Below are 13164 nucleotides of genomic sequence, written 5' to 3' on the forward strand. Positions count from 1 at the left end.
TATATAATGTGTATTGCAATGAACTATAACCTGATCTAATAAAGTGTATACAAATCAGCATGAACTAAAAGAATACTCAACACTGTGTGTACAAATATTTGCAAGGGTTTTCTTCTTCTTTACAAAAACAGCGGCAGTGTAACACACCCTTTAACCGTAGCGACAATCTCTATTTAATCAGTACCTCATCAACTGTACAAAGTCTGCTGAGTGCAAGGATGATTTTATTGATTTTCGAGTACTTCACTACTCGGGTGAAAAGTACTCGGGGGCACTGTGTGGCGGGGCGTGGCGTGGTGGAGCGGGGGGTAGCAGCGCGGAACAGGGGGGAGCTCTCTCTCTCTCCCTCTCCCCCCGACTCCCCCCTGCAACCCCCTGCTCACCCACAGCGCCCCCGAGTACTTTTCACCCGAGTAGTGAAGTACTCGAAAATCGCGGTGCTCGATTGCGAAATCGGCCTTACCGAGTATGTTCGCTCATCTCTATTCCTGCGCTATATCTAAGCAAAGTTTGCTTTATGCTTTACACATCACATGCTGGGAAAGCCTGTATATGGAACTGAAAAACTCACACCTGCTGCATTCGACAAGCCCAGCCCTGATTAGTAAAATCTCCACCATTTGCATTCTTTGAGTTCATATAATCACCTGCAGTCATTTTGCATCTCCATTTGCTTTGCACATCACAATATCAGTTGTCAGCTCAGCGGTGGCCGGTGTAAGCTTTCATAAGAACGGGATACTAAACTAAGTGATCAATGGCCGCCTCTTCCCTAATCATAGGAAGTCAAGTTCTGTCCTTGGCAACTGGACTTTCCTTCCTGTCCGGATTTCTCATCAATGTATTTATTGTAGCTGTGAACATCTCTGAGTGGAAAAAAAGAAGACCGGTGTCCAAAATAGACAAAGTCATCACCTCCCTCGTGGTTTCCAAGACGGTCTTCCAGGTCTCATGTGTGCTGATGTTAATTTTGCATGATTACCTCTATAGACTGAGCTCATTGTTCCTCGTGTTAGTTATTTTGACTTCCATGTACTCCAGCATCTGGTTGTCCACTTTGCTGTCTGTCCTCTTTTGCTTGAAGATCTCCACCTTGCAGAATGCCTTCTTCTTACGGCTGAAGATCCTTGTGTTAAATAGAGTCTTCCACCTCATTATGGCATTTTTGATGGTGTCCATCAGCTACGCTCTGATATTCTCTTTGATGATTCATGTTGAAATCTTCAACAACTCAACCCAGAAGTGGTATAACAATGCCTACATGGGCTTGCATATTTCAGCGCTCATATTTCCGACTACTGGACCCTTGTTCATCAACTTCATGTCCTCGGTCCTGCTCATTATCTATCTTTGCAATCACGTGTCTCGAATGAGTTCTGAAAGGAATAGAAAAAGTCATCTGGATACTTACTACAAGACAATCAAGTTCACTATATTCTCCTTCTTGTTTTCCGCTGTCTATATCATCCTTCAGCAGACTTATAATCACAGCTCTGCAGTAATTGGCTTATTGGGATATAACTTTTTTTCTCAGATTTCTTCCACCCTCCATTCCATCTATCTGATTTATGTTACAGCTAAATTACGGATCCAGGTCTCCAATATGGTCCATTTCTTGAGAAGATGTGGTGACCTCAAAGCTCAGATAGAGACAGTCTTCTAGCAGTAGGAAATGGAATATCAACCTTCTAGATGTACTGAAGGGAAAGGAAGAGAAATGTAAAATCAGAATGGAGTTTGCAAAGTTTGTAGTTTTTAGGTTTGTATATGGACAGGATGGGAATAGATCAGAGGATATTGTATAAGTACAGAGGTGTACTATAGAGCTGACCTTCTTTATCTACAGATATCAGGAGGAATTAGAAAGTCCAAAACATTCTCAGCCCTGGGATAACTAGTATTAGATTAAGGTTCTTTCAAACGATTTAAAAATTGAAAGATTTAGTGATGTTTTTGCATAGAGTGTAAATGGACATTAATGTCCATTTACACTTTATCATCTTCACTTGCATGTAAATGGGCCTCCAGGAGCTGTTTGCAGAGCCCAGCATGTTATTAGTCACACACCCAGCTGTAGGAGCAGCTGCATTGTTCTCTTTGTGGCTCCCTTGAAGCTCCTGGCAGGTAACAAAGTTATCTGCTGACTCCCGTGGAGAACACAGCATGTGGTCTATTGATAGATGCTTTATCTCTCTGAGTCTGGACAATGGATTTTAAGTTCCCCTTAAAATAATCATTCAGGCGAAAAGTGCAGGATGGCCGCCTTTACATGCAACGATTATCGCTCAAATTTGATTGTTTGAACGAATTTTGAGCAATAATTATTTTGTGTAAATGGGCCTTCAGGCAACTTTAGCCTCTATTTAGGTGACACAGCCAAAGATCACAGTGCAGCCCTGTGACCTCACAATCTAATAGAAGTCAATGCAGTCGTCGGATTGTATTGCAGATTTCAGATGATCTCACCCTAATATTCCTTCATAGTGGCATCTACATTTTTGTGCATGCCTCAGCAGAACATCTTTGTGCTATGAACAACGCTTTTTTTGCATGTGTATCAGCGCTTTTTTTTCTTCTAGCACACTGGAACAATGGTTCTATTCTCTGCATATTGTGCATGCACATACAAGCCGACATAAAGGATCACCAGACATTTCAAAGTGTGAAGTATGTAATGACATGCCATGGATTTCTAATCTGTGATGCAGGTGACTGCCATGAGGATTTGTTCTGGCAGTCTGTGGATGGTAATTTGGTAATATGTCATCCACTTTGCTGTTATTGTAATATGCTGCAGATTTTCTGTACAAATCCCACTGGGAGCTCTGCAGCCTATCTGTTATGTGTGGACCTTCCCTCTTAGGTCCCATGTAGTCAGAGAATGACAGCACAGCTGATTGGCATAGATTTTAGGATGAAGGAAAACTGTGTCTCTCTAGTGCCACCTATTGGAAGTCAGACTCCTTGTAAAACAACATCAGACCCTTTAACACAGTTTGTGATATAAGGCACATCATAATTTTTGCCCATCTGCAGACAGCTATTTTCAGGTTTCTCGCTCCTCAGCAGAGCCGTGTGCTGGTTGGCTGGGTGAGAGGTCTCTGATGTGGGTCTGGGGGCTACTGTTATTGCTTGTGGAGAGCACTAAGCTGATGTAGCGAGACTAATAGGCAGTGCAATGTTCCCTGGAAAAACATATGCAAATTATTTATTTTTCCCAGAGTGCACTGCATGGCCTCTAAGACTCCAAACATCAATTTGTTGCTCTCCACAAGCAGAAACAGTATCCACAAAAACACAAAGCTTGTAGAAATTTATGACATTTCTGACGTAGTATAAAAACATAAAATTGATAGTGGTGGAGATTTATCAACCTCTGTATGCTACAATCTGGCATACAAAATTTGCGGCTTTTAGAAAAGTAGGTGTGGCCTCAGAGGCCTGTCAGATTTACTCTAATCTGTGCCAGTTCATAGCTGTCATACGTTTCAATCTGGAAAACGGACTGCAAAGACATACGCCTCTTTGTAAACTTTGCGCACAATACTGTTTTATTTTTGTATGAAAAAAAATTAATTATGGACAAATTTTTGTTGCATTAACATAAACAGCGCAGCCATATTTGACTTAACACATGTGCCGGTGTACAGGCATCAGTAATACATTCTGGATTGGAATTTCTAAAACAAAAAATATAAATCCTTAAAACTAACCGTGATACAGAGATTCTATGGATACCTGCAGATGTTTTTTCCTCCAACGAAGGGGAGCATGTCAGCCCCACTTGCCCTGACAGGAAGAAGATGGACTCCTTCTCCAAGCTCCCTGGGTTTGCCACAGGTGGTGGTGATAGAAGGGACACTGACAACCTGCAAGCAGTCACTGTGGGAAAGATTGTGACTGTGGGGCTGTATGACACTAATGCAGAAAAGACCCTAATCCGTCCTGAACTCATGTTACCCAAGGATATCATCCCCCGGAAAACATAGACCATTAAAAGGAGTGGGGGCGGGGGCACCATCCCCACTCAGCCCATGGCCCGGGTCTACTTGGATTGGGGTGCGGGGAGGGGTTTGCAAGAGATGGGGGTATATGATGATCTGCCTACAAATGCATTTTGGGGGATGGATCTTAGGCATTTAGTGGCTTCGTATGAGTCAGCTGAGTGCTCAAGATCTGATAAAATGTACAAGGGTAAACTGTTGAAATTGTTGAAAAAGTCAGATGTGTCCTTGCGGAGGTTGGTAAAGCTCTGGAAGGGTGTAACAGTGACAGCGACAACGCAGTGTGCACCCCTCTATAACTTACTGGACTGATGCAGCCTAAGAGTGGTAAGGCAACCGGTGAGATGGTGGGGCTCAGTGATGTCACTCCCATGAGCGATGTCACTAAGGAACTTCCAATGCCTCCAGTGACCAGGGCTGACACACATGCAGCCTGTGTTGATGATGTGTGTCAGAAAGCCTGTTCTTTCCCCTGCAGTGGTAGTGTGAAAGCCGGAAGCTGACCAGTACTAAACACCGGTATAGAAGTATGCCAGGTTGGATTAGAAGAGGTGGTATCTCCTCAGGGTTCAACTAGCATACTAGTTGTCACCCGAAGTAAGAGTAAGGGAACCTTATGCCTTTTAGAACTTCTCCCTCCCCATTTAGGGAGACAAGCAGGACAGTGGACAGCTCTGGAGGGCCCTGTGGGGTACTGTCCTTAACCTCTCTTCTGGCTGCCCCCAGCCAAAAGTTCACGGTCACTGTGCATTCTAATGCCAGCCTGGGGGGTCTAAAGGGACTTCATCGGGATATTGTCCTCTACATCTAATGAGGTAGAGGTCATAGTGGATTTGCTAGTGACCACTCAGGTGGGCGGATACATCAGGGATGCAGATTTCAACCTGCAGCTCTTTGTGGACCAGCCGGTCCAACCTGCAGGAGGTCCTACTCCCCTTCCTACCCACTTTCACTGGGAAACCAGGGAGGACCCAGTTGACAGTTCACCAGGTGAACACTGGGAGCCACCCTCCGGTTAGGTGGTCCACCTACCAAGTTTCCCTAGAAGTTCAGGCGGGTATGAAGAGGGAGATTGAGGAGATTTTGCACCTGGGAGTCATCCAAAAGTCCCAGAGTGCATGGGCTTCTCCTGCAGTCCTCGTGCCAAAAAAGGACCAAACGACCCGGTTCTGTGTGGCCTATAGGAGGTTAAATGCCATCATGGTATCTGATGCTTATCCAAAGCCTCGCATCGATGAGCTATTAGACCAGCACTCCAGTGCCCCAGTCTTGTAGGCCCCAGACTTTGCCTGGAGGTTTGTGGTGCAGACCAATGCCAATGTATATGGCCTGGGTGCTGTTTTCTGCCAAGTCCATTTGGTCAGAGAGGAGCACCCAATGCTATATCTCAGCTGAAAGCTCCTACCCAGGGAGGTTGCCTACACCACCATAGAGGAGGAATGCCTGGCCAATGTGTGGGCCCTGTAGAAGAGGCAGCCGTACCTCTACAGGCCCAACTTCACTACTCTGACAGACCACAACCCCCTCAGGTGGTGCGGGGCAAAATGGCAGACTCCTTCATCAAGGGGAGGCATCAGAGTTAGACATAGTAGGTGATCTGTGGGATCAATCTACCATGCCCATTCAAAAAGGGGCACAGATATCGAGTGTCAGACCTTTGTAGGTTTCCCATCTATTTCCAATGACTCTGCACGATCAGAGCATCAGTCTGAACATCCCAAATCTGGTATCTTTTTTTATTCCCTCCTTGTTTTATTTTTAGTCTTTTTCTGCAATTTATTAGTTGAAATTTGTCCGTTTTAAAACAAACCATAACTCCAAATATTGTGTTAATAATTCAGAAGTCTGTGTTCCAGCTTACCTGGGAAACAAAATGTGGTTGCGCCAGTGAGTGTGTGCGAGCTGGAGGTGTTAGGGGGTGATTTGAGCTTTTGTTCTGCATGTGTGCAGAATAGAGATGAGCGAACGTGCTCGGCCACGCCCCTTTTTCGCCCGAATACCGCGATTTCCGAGTACTTCACTACTCGGGTGAAAAGTACTCGGGTGCGCCGGGGGGCGGGGAGAGGCGTGGCGGTGTGGGGGGTAGCAGCGGGGAACAGGGGGGAGCCCTCTCTCTCTCCCTCTCCCCCCCACTCCCTGCTGCAACCCCCCGCGCCGCCACGGCGACCCCCGAATTTTTTCGCCCGAGTACGGAAGTACTCGAAAATCGCGGTATTCGGGCGAAAAAGGGGCGTGGCCGAGCACGTTCGCTCATCTCTAGTGCAGAAGCTTTACAAAGCTGGGTACAAATCCGCATAAATTCTAATGATTCCTCACTTGCAATTCCACTATTGTGATCAATTGATGCTCTGCCATGACAAGTGGAAATATTGGTGAGAGTGCTTGGATTAGTCGGTTCATGACAAATTGGCGATAGAGGAGGGATCGGGTTCCCCCTCTCTGCACCTAAAACTGGCTATGTTGGATGATTCTCCCGCAATAAACTATCATATAAATTACTAATGCATAAGAACTAGAGATAAGCGAACGTACTCGGTAAGGCCGATTTCACAATCGAGCACAGCGATTTTAGAGTACTTCACTACTCGAGTGAAAAGTACTCGGGGGCGCTGTGGGGCGGGGCGTGGTGGAACAGGGGGTAGCAGCGCGGAACAGGTGGGAGCTCCCTCTCTCTCCCTCTCCCCCCCACTCCCCTCTGCAACCCCCCGCTCACCCACAGCGCCCCCGAGTACTTTTCACCCGAGTAGTGAAGTACTCGAAAATCGCAGTGCTCGATTGCAAAATCGGCCATACCGAGTACGTTTGCTCATCTCTAATAACAACAAATTCTTTTAAAGGGGTTGTCCAGGCCTAAAAACATGGCTGCTGCTTCCAAAAACCAATGCCATTACTGTCCACAGCTGTGCCAGGCACCACAGCCCAGCCCCATTAATGTCAATGGGACAGGTGCGGTGCCGATATCCAAAGAAATAAGCCATGCCCTTCCAATCCTGTAACCCCCCCTCCCTCATCCTTAGAGGTGCCTCTTCCTGGCTCTTTTAAAAGGGTTTTCCCACAAGCAGTTATTTTTGGATAAAGCCCAGTATTTTCATAATATAGATATTTAGACTGTCCTATATCAAAATGAACTAACTATCCTCCCTTTGTATATATTTAGTTCCCCTCTCATTTGTGCAGCCTTCTTCATAGAGCATAATGGGCGGTCCTGCTTCTAATATCACATAACCAATCCCACCACAGTCTTTGTCAGAAGGTGAAACCCAGAGTTGGGTCCCCTTAAAAAATGACCTTTATTCATAAGTAGTAAAACATATTATAGTACCAATTAATTAAAATATCAGGGTCTCAATATAGAGTGAATGACTGTAATTAATTAGACTAAATAGTCAAAGAGAGACACTACCTGCCTTGCTGATTATGCACAGACATCAAGGTCACAACTGTAACACTTTCTGCAAATGGTGTGTGCTAGCATGCAGCAATACACTGCTATATACTGAAGATTTAGCAAGTGATTAGATCCCTGCATGAAGGACAGCATATGAGTATATGATAAGATGCTGTCCGATAAACTGAGTCTGAAATAAGCTTAGCAGGAGAATCTTTATGAAGCTGTGTGCTAAAAGATCAGCTCCCCCAACTTGTTTCACCAGAACTCTGGCGTCATCAGGGGTATAGGAGCTATAGTTGAGTTGTGAGCTATAGTTTTTATTGATACTACTTTTGGTACATATTATGTAATGTATAACTTTTATTCATTTTGCTTGTAGGGCAGCGAGAAAAACACATCTGTATTTTTTTCCCTCTTTTACAGAATTAATTATGCAGCATAAAAGACATGATAACATTACGACAATATGATATACAGTATATATATATATTTTAATTTTGTTTTATCGAACACTTTATGAATTTGGTGCGTAAGTATATTTTAGATATTATTGGTGGCATAATGACTAGAGATGAGCGAGCACCCAAATGCTCAGGTCCGCGTTATTCGAGTCGAGCTTTTCGTAAAATTCGAGAGCTCTACTCTAGTAACGAACCCCATTGACTACAATGGGAGACTCGAGCATTTTTGTATGTGGGACGCCGGGTCCCGAGCTTTTTTTTTTCTTTTTTTCTTGTCTCTCTCTCAGGCACGTCACAGTGGGGAGGGGCCAAAAGCTGGGGCGGGGTCGAACACGATTTGATGCTCGTCCAAGTAACGAGCACCATTGAGTACGCTAATACTCGAATGAGCATCAAGCTCGGCAGAGTATGTTTGCTCAACTCTACTAATGACATAAAACTCGTTTACAGGGTTCAAATGCGTCTCTTTGTGTCATTTACAGATTCTGTTGTCCATTATGTGAACATTAGGTATCATGAAAATAACAATAAAGCATTTTTCAGGCTAGAAACAATAAACAAGTCTGCGTTGGCATTTGTTTGCTTTGCGTGGTCATGAAATAATGTGCTGATGTAGAGTGGTGCAGGCATTTAACATATACCTAAAATGTTTTGAACCTTAGTAGGACAGCCTCTATGTTGATAGATGACCTTTTAATGAGGTAGAACAGTATTAACTAGACATTTCCACCCTGCAATGGATGGAGACCCGGTAGCCGTCAATCTCAGGGCAATTGCCTTTTAAACCAAAAATAATACCTCCCTCAGAAATATTTGCAGGTGGTGAGGCCATTGTTCTTCATCTAACAAGCCAAATATTGGTATTCTGGGATCCAAAGTGAGTGTGTATGGGGAGAGCAAGAGCACAGCTATGGATGTTGTTACCTCTGCCCCGACATCTCTGATGTACGAACAATCCCACATCATGTGCCAAAGGTCAGCATCCAAATGATGACATCGGTGACACTCTGATGTCAGAGCTCTACCCATTTATGTAATTATATACAAGTAGGTGTAAGGTAAGATTGGTGTATTATGTATAATTGTACCAGCCTATTTACTGCCTGGGATACCCATAGATGGGACTCTAGTACAATTTGCTAATCCTCCGATGTTAGTTTTGTAATAAGAGCTAGCTATTTATTTTGAGCTGTCAATAGTATACCACTAATTTCTGACCACAGCAAATATGTATATAACACAGAGATTAATCCTTTAGGGCCTTAGGATCTAAGAATTCCTATGATGAGGTGTTTAGAAATCTGGATCATAGCAGCAGGGAATATTTGTTGCATGTCGCATTTGAAAGTACCTGAACAACTACAAATAATAATAATTTTGATTTGTATAGCACCAACTTATTCCGCGACGCTTTTGAGGCACATGGGGAACACATACAATACGAAAATAACAGAAATTACAAAAGTTACTCGTGGTATTCAATTATTTAGAAGCAGAGTGGGTGGGGGTGATAACAGAAGGTACAGGGGCAGGCGACAGAGCAAGGGGGGAACAGCAATGCGACGATAACATGTGATATACAGTTTTTAAGGCACAAACGGGGTGGGGTAGTACAGAAGGTATGGCGCAAGAAGAGTACATGATAGGCAAAAGTGGAAAGCCATGGGGAGGGTCAGGGTGCATATTGTGGAGGTAGGGGTCTAGATCAGGAGGTTCAGTATGCTTCTTTGAAGAGGTGCTTCTTTAAGGCATGTCTGACGTTTCATGCATCGGGGATTGTCCGGATGTTTTGGGGTGGAGCACTACAGATGATTGGTGCTGCTCTAGAGAAGTCCTGGAGGTGAGCATGTGAGATTGATATTAGAGGAGTGTTTAGTCTGAGTGTGTTAGCAGAGCGGAGAATGCAGGTGGGTGATATATGGATAAGAGGGAAGGGATATACGTAGGTGCAACACTGTGGAGAGCATTGTCGGTGAGGGTGATGAGTTTGAATTCAGTTCTGTAGTGTATGGGCAGCCAGTGCAGTGACTGGCATAGTGCAGAGGCATCTGAAAAGTGTCTGGATAAGAAGACGAGTCTAGCTGTCGAATTTCGTATGGATTGGAGAAGGGAGAGTTTGGTGCAAGGAAGACCAATGAGAAGTGAGTTGCAGTAGTCAAGTCGGGAATGGATGAGGGTGACAACGAGTGTCTTTTGCATGTCAGTGGTGAGGAACGGATGGATTTTAACAGTATTCCTGAGATGCAAGTGACATGTTCAGACTAGAGATTCAATATGGGGGGTAAAGGAGAGGTCAGAATCCAGTGTGACCTCCAAGGCAACAGTCATGCTGTCTAGGGGTTATGATGGTGCCAGATACTGATATGGAAATGTTTGGGGAAGGTCAGCTTGCTGAGGGCAGAAAGACAAGGAGGTCAGTTGTTGAGTGGTTCAGTTTGAGAAAAAAGGAGGACATGGTGTTAGAGACAGCAGACAGACAGTTGGTGATGTTTTGGAGGAAGGGTGCAGAGATGTCACGGGAAGAGGTGTATAACTGGTTGTTGTCAGCATAAAGGGGGTATTAGAGGCCAAATCTGTGGATGGTTTGTCTGATTGAGGCTGCGTAGATAGAGAAGAGAAGAGGCCAAAGACTGAGGCCTGGGGGACCCAACAGCGAGGGGGAGTGGATAGGATAGAGAGCCAGCAAAGGAGATGCTGAAAGAGCGGTCAGAGAGATAGAAGGAGAACCAGGAAAGAGCAGTTTCCTTTAGGCCATTGGAGCAAAGTATAGCAAGGAGGAGGTCATGGTCGATAGTGTCAAACACAGCACAGAGGTCAAGGAGGATTGGTAGGGAGTAGTTGGACTTCGATTTGTCCGTCATCAGGTTGCTTGATACTTTTGTGAGGGTGGTTTTGGTTGAATGTAGGGGGTGGAAGTTAGGCTGAATGGGGTCGAGGAGAGAGTTATTAAAGAGAAAGCGTGTGAGGTGGGAATAGACCAGGCATTCAAGTAGTTTGAAGATGAAGGGGAAGTTGGAGATAGGTTGGTAGTTGGCAGCATTGATCGGGTCAAGGGTCAGTTTCTTTAAAAGAGGGGATAGGATGGAGTGTTTGAATGAGGAGGAGAAAATATCAGAGGTCAACGAGATGTTACAGATGGTGGTGAGGTAGGCAATGAAAGCCAGGAAAAGCGACCAAAGAAGGTGTGAGGGTCGCTAGCACAGGTGGTGGGGTGAGTGTCGGAAAGCAGTTTTAAAACTTCTTCCTCTGTCGTTGGTTCTAGTATAGATAGTGAGTGATGGATGCAATGCTGAAGAGACTGGTATCGGGGCTAGCTATGTAGTCTTCAGAGATTTCTTTGCAGATGTTTTTTATTTTTTTATTTTTTTTCTTAGAAATGGGCGGCTAGCTCTTCAGCACTGAGATTCGTTATGGGGAATTATTCTTTGAGGCTGAGGAGGGAGTGGAAGGTATCAAAGAATTATTTGGGGTTGTGGGATAGTGAGGAGAGAAGGGATATGTAATAAACTTGTTTAGCCTGGTGGACGGCAAGCTTGTAGATTTGAAAATAAATTTGAAGTGGGTGAAGTCTGTGGGTTATTTGGATTTGCACCACAGACTTTCAGCATACCTAGAGTATCGCCAGATGAAGTGTGTTTGGGGCATAAGCCAAGGTTGTTGTGGTCTGCGAAGGATAGCTCGGGTCATGGGGGAGGGGAGGGGGTGCCGCTATATCCAGGGTGCATCTGAGGGTGGCTGAGTAGTGTTCGGTAGCCAGGTTTGGGCATGAGAGAAAAGAGATAAGGGACAGGGAAGACTGTGAGGTCTCAGAAAACTGCTGGGTGTGGACGGTCTGGAGGTTCCTAGAGGTGCAATAGGTGGATCTGGGGAGATGCTAGGGTGCCTAATGGAGAAGGAGATGAAGTAGTAGTAAGACAGTTAGTGAAATGGGATATAAGAGTAGAGATTGCAGCATCTGTTGTGCAAATAAAAATCTATTTACCAGACATATTGACAGCAATAATCTCTAGGAGTATGGTAGCTATTACCTTAGAACCACCATGGACTTCCTTCCTTGGAGTCAATTCTTGAGAGTAAAACGCATTATGAATAATGATAAATTGGAAGACTGGCTGACACAGATGTGTGACAGGTTTTTGGACAGGGGTAACCCAAAAGCCTTGATCACTAGTGCTACTTTGAGAGCTAAAAATATTCAGAAGGAGACACTTGTGGCTCTAAAATATAAGAATGAGACCCTTAAATGGGTACCATTTGTGTCGACCTAGAGCCCGCAGAGGAGACAAGTATTAGCAATTCTGAAAAAGCATTGGCCAGTCCTACAGTTGATGAAAAATGTCGACGAGTTTCATAATCAACCAATTATGTCATTTAGGTGGTGTCCCAGCATACGAGGTAGGTTGGTACACTCACTGTTTGAAAAAGGAGACAGTTCCAAGCAAAAAACCTTTATTCCAAGTAGATTGGGGAATTACCCATGTGTGGGTTGCTCGTGCTGTGGGAACTTGGTAAAAGGGGGATAAATTCTACCATTCCCAAACAGGCGCTACTTTTCTGATTAAGGCTCGCCATACCTGCTCCTCATCCAATGTTATATATCTAATTACATGACTGCGTGGACTACAATACGTGGGTGAAACCACTATGGAGGTGAGTAGCAGGATTGTTGAACACAAAAGCACTATTTGAACTAAAAACGTAGACCTGCCGATTCTGCGTCACTTTACGACAAGGGCCACTCGATCAGCAAACTTAAATTTCGGCTAATCGATGGAGTTACGGTCTCGGTGAGGGGTGGTGATACAACCAAAGCTCTCAAGAAGAAAGAACTGCGGTGGATATTCCTTTTAGATACGATGACCCCTAGAGGCCTTAATCAGGAGTATAATACTGCTATGTACCTGTAATATGATGGTTTTGTGTACTGTGTCGATTCTACGCAACAGTATGTGATTTTAATTATGTGTTTTATCTTTTCACAGACTGTACTGGTGGTCATTATGGTCTCAATTCTAAATGTCATTATGAAATATAGCTCTGTTATTGAGGTGGCTACAGTGTCTGCTGCACATAACCCACATGTTTTTGCTTAATGTATAGGTGGTCATAATAAAGAAATTCATTTTTGATGAGTATAATTGACTTTATTGATTCATTCTATGCATAGATGCAAATTAATCAGTAATAATTATGAGGTATACCAAAAATTTCTATTTCATAAAGAATAAAATGATAAATAGGGCACATACTGGTGGAGTCCCATAGGGAGAGATATCCAGGAAGTGAACCTTATTTTGAATGGGCCTAC

The 13164-nt window shown here is 44.3% G+C and overlaps 1 protein-coding gene across 1 annotated transcript; it reads left to right on the forward strand.

Annotated features, from left to right (window-relative positions):
• Nucleotides 1-757: 757 nt before the first annotated feature.
• Nucleotides 758-1663, forward strand: LOC136606018 (taste receptor type 2 member 140-like). Its single transcript, XM_066588991.1, has one exon. The coding sequence runs from the start codon at nt 758-760 to the stop codon at nt 1661-1663; it is 906 nt and encodes a 301-aa protein (XP_066445088.1).
• The last annotated feature ends 11501 nt before the right edge of the window (nt 1664-13164 follow it).

This window comes from Eleutherodactylus coqui, chromosome 1 (genome assembly GCF_035609145.1).
Source record: "Eleutherodactylus coqui strain aEleCoq1 chromosome 1, aEleCoq1.hap1, whole genome shotgun sequence".
NCBI lineage: Eukaryota > Metazoa > Chordata > Amphibia > Anura > Eleutherodactylidae > Eleutherodactylus > Eleutherodactylus coqui.

Coding starts and splice junctions, on each gene's coding strand:
- LOC136606018 (XM_066588991.1), top strand. CDS start 758: ATGGCCGCCTCTTCCCTAATCATAGGAAGTCAAGTTCTGTCCTTGGCA.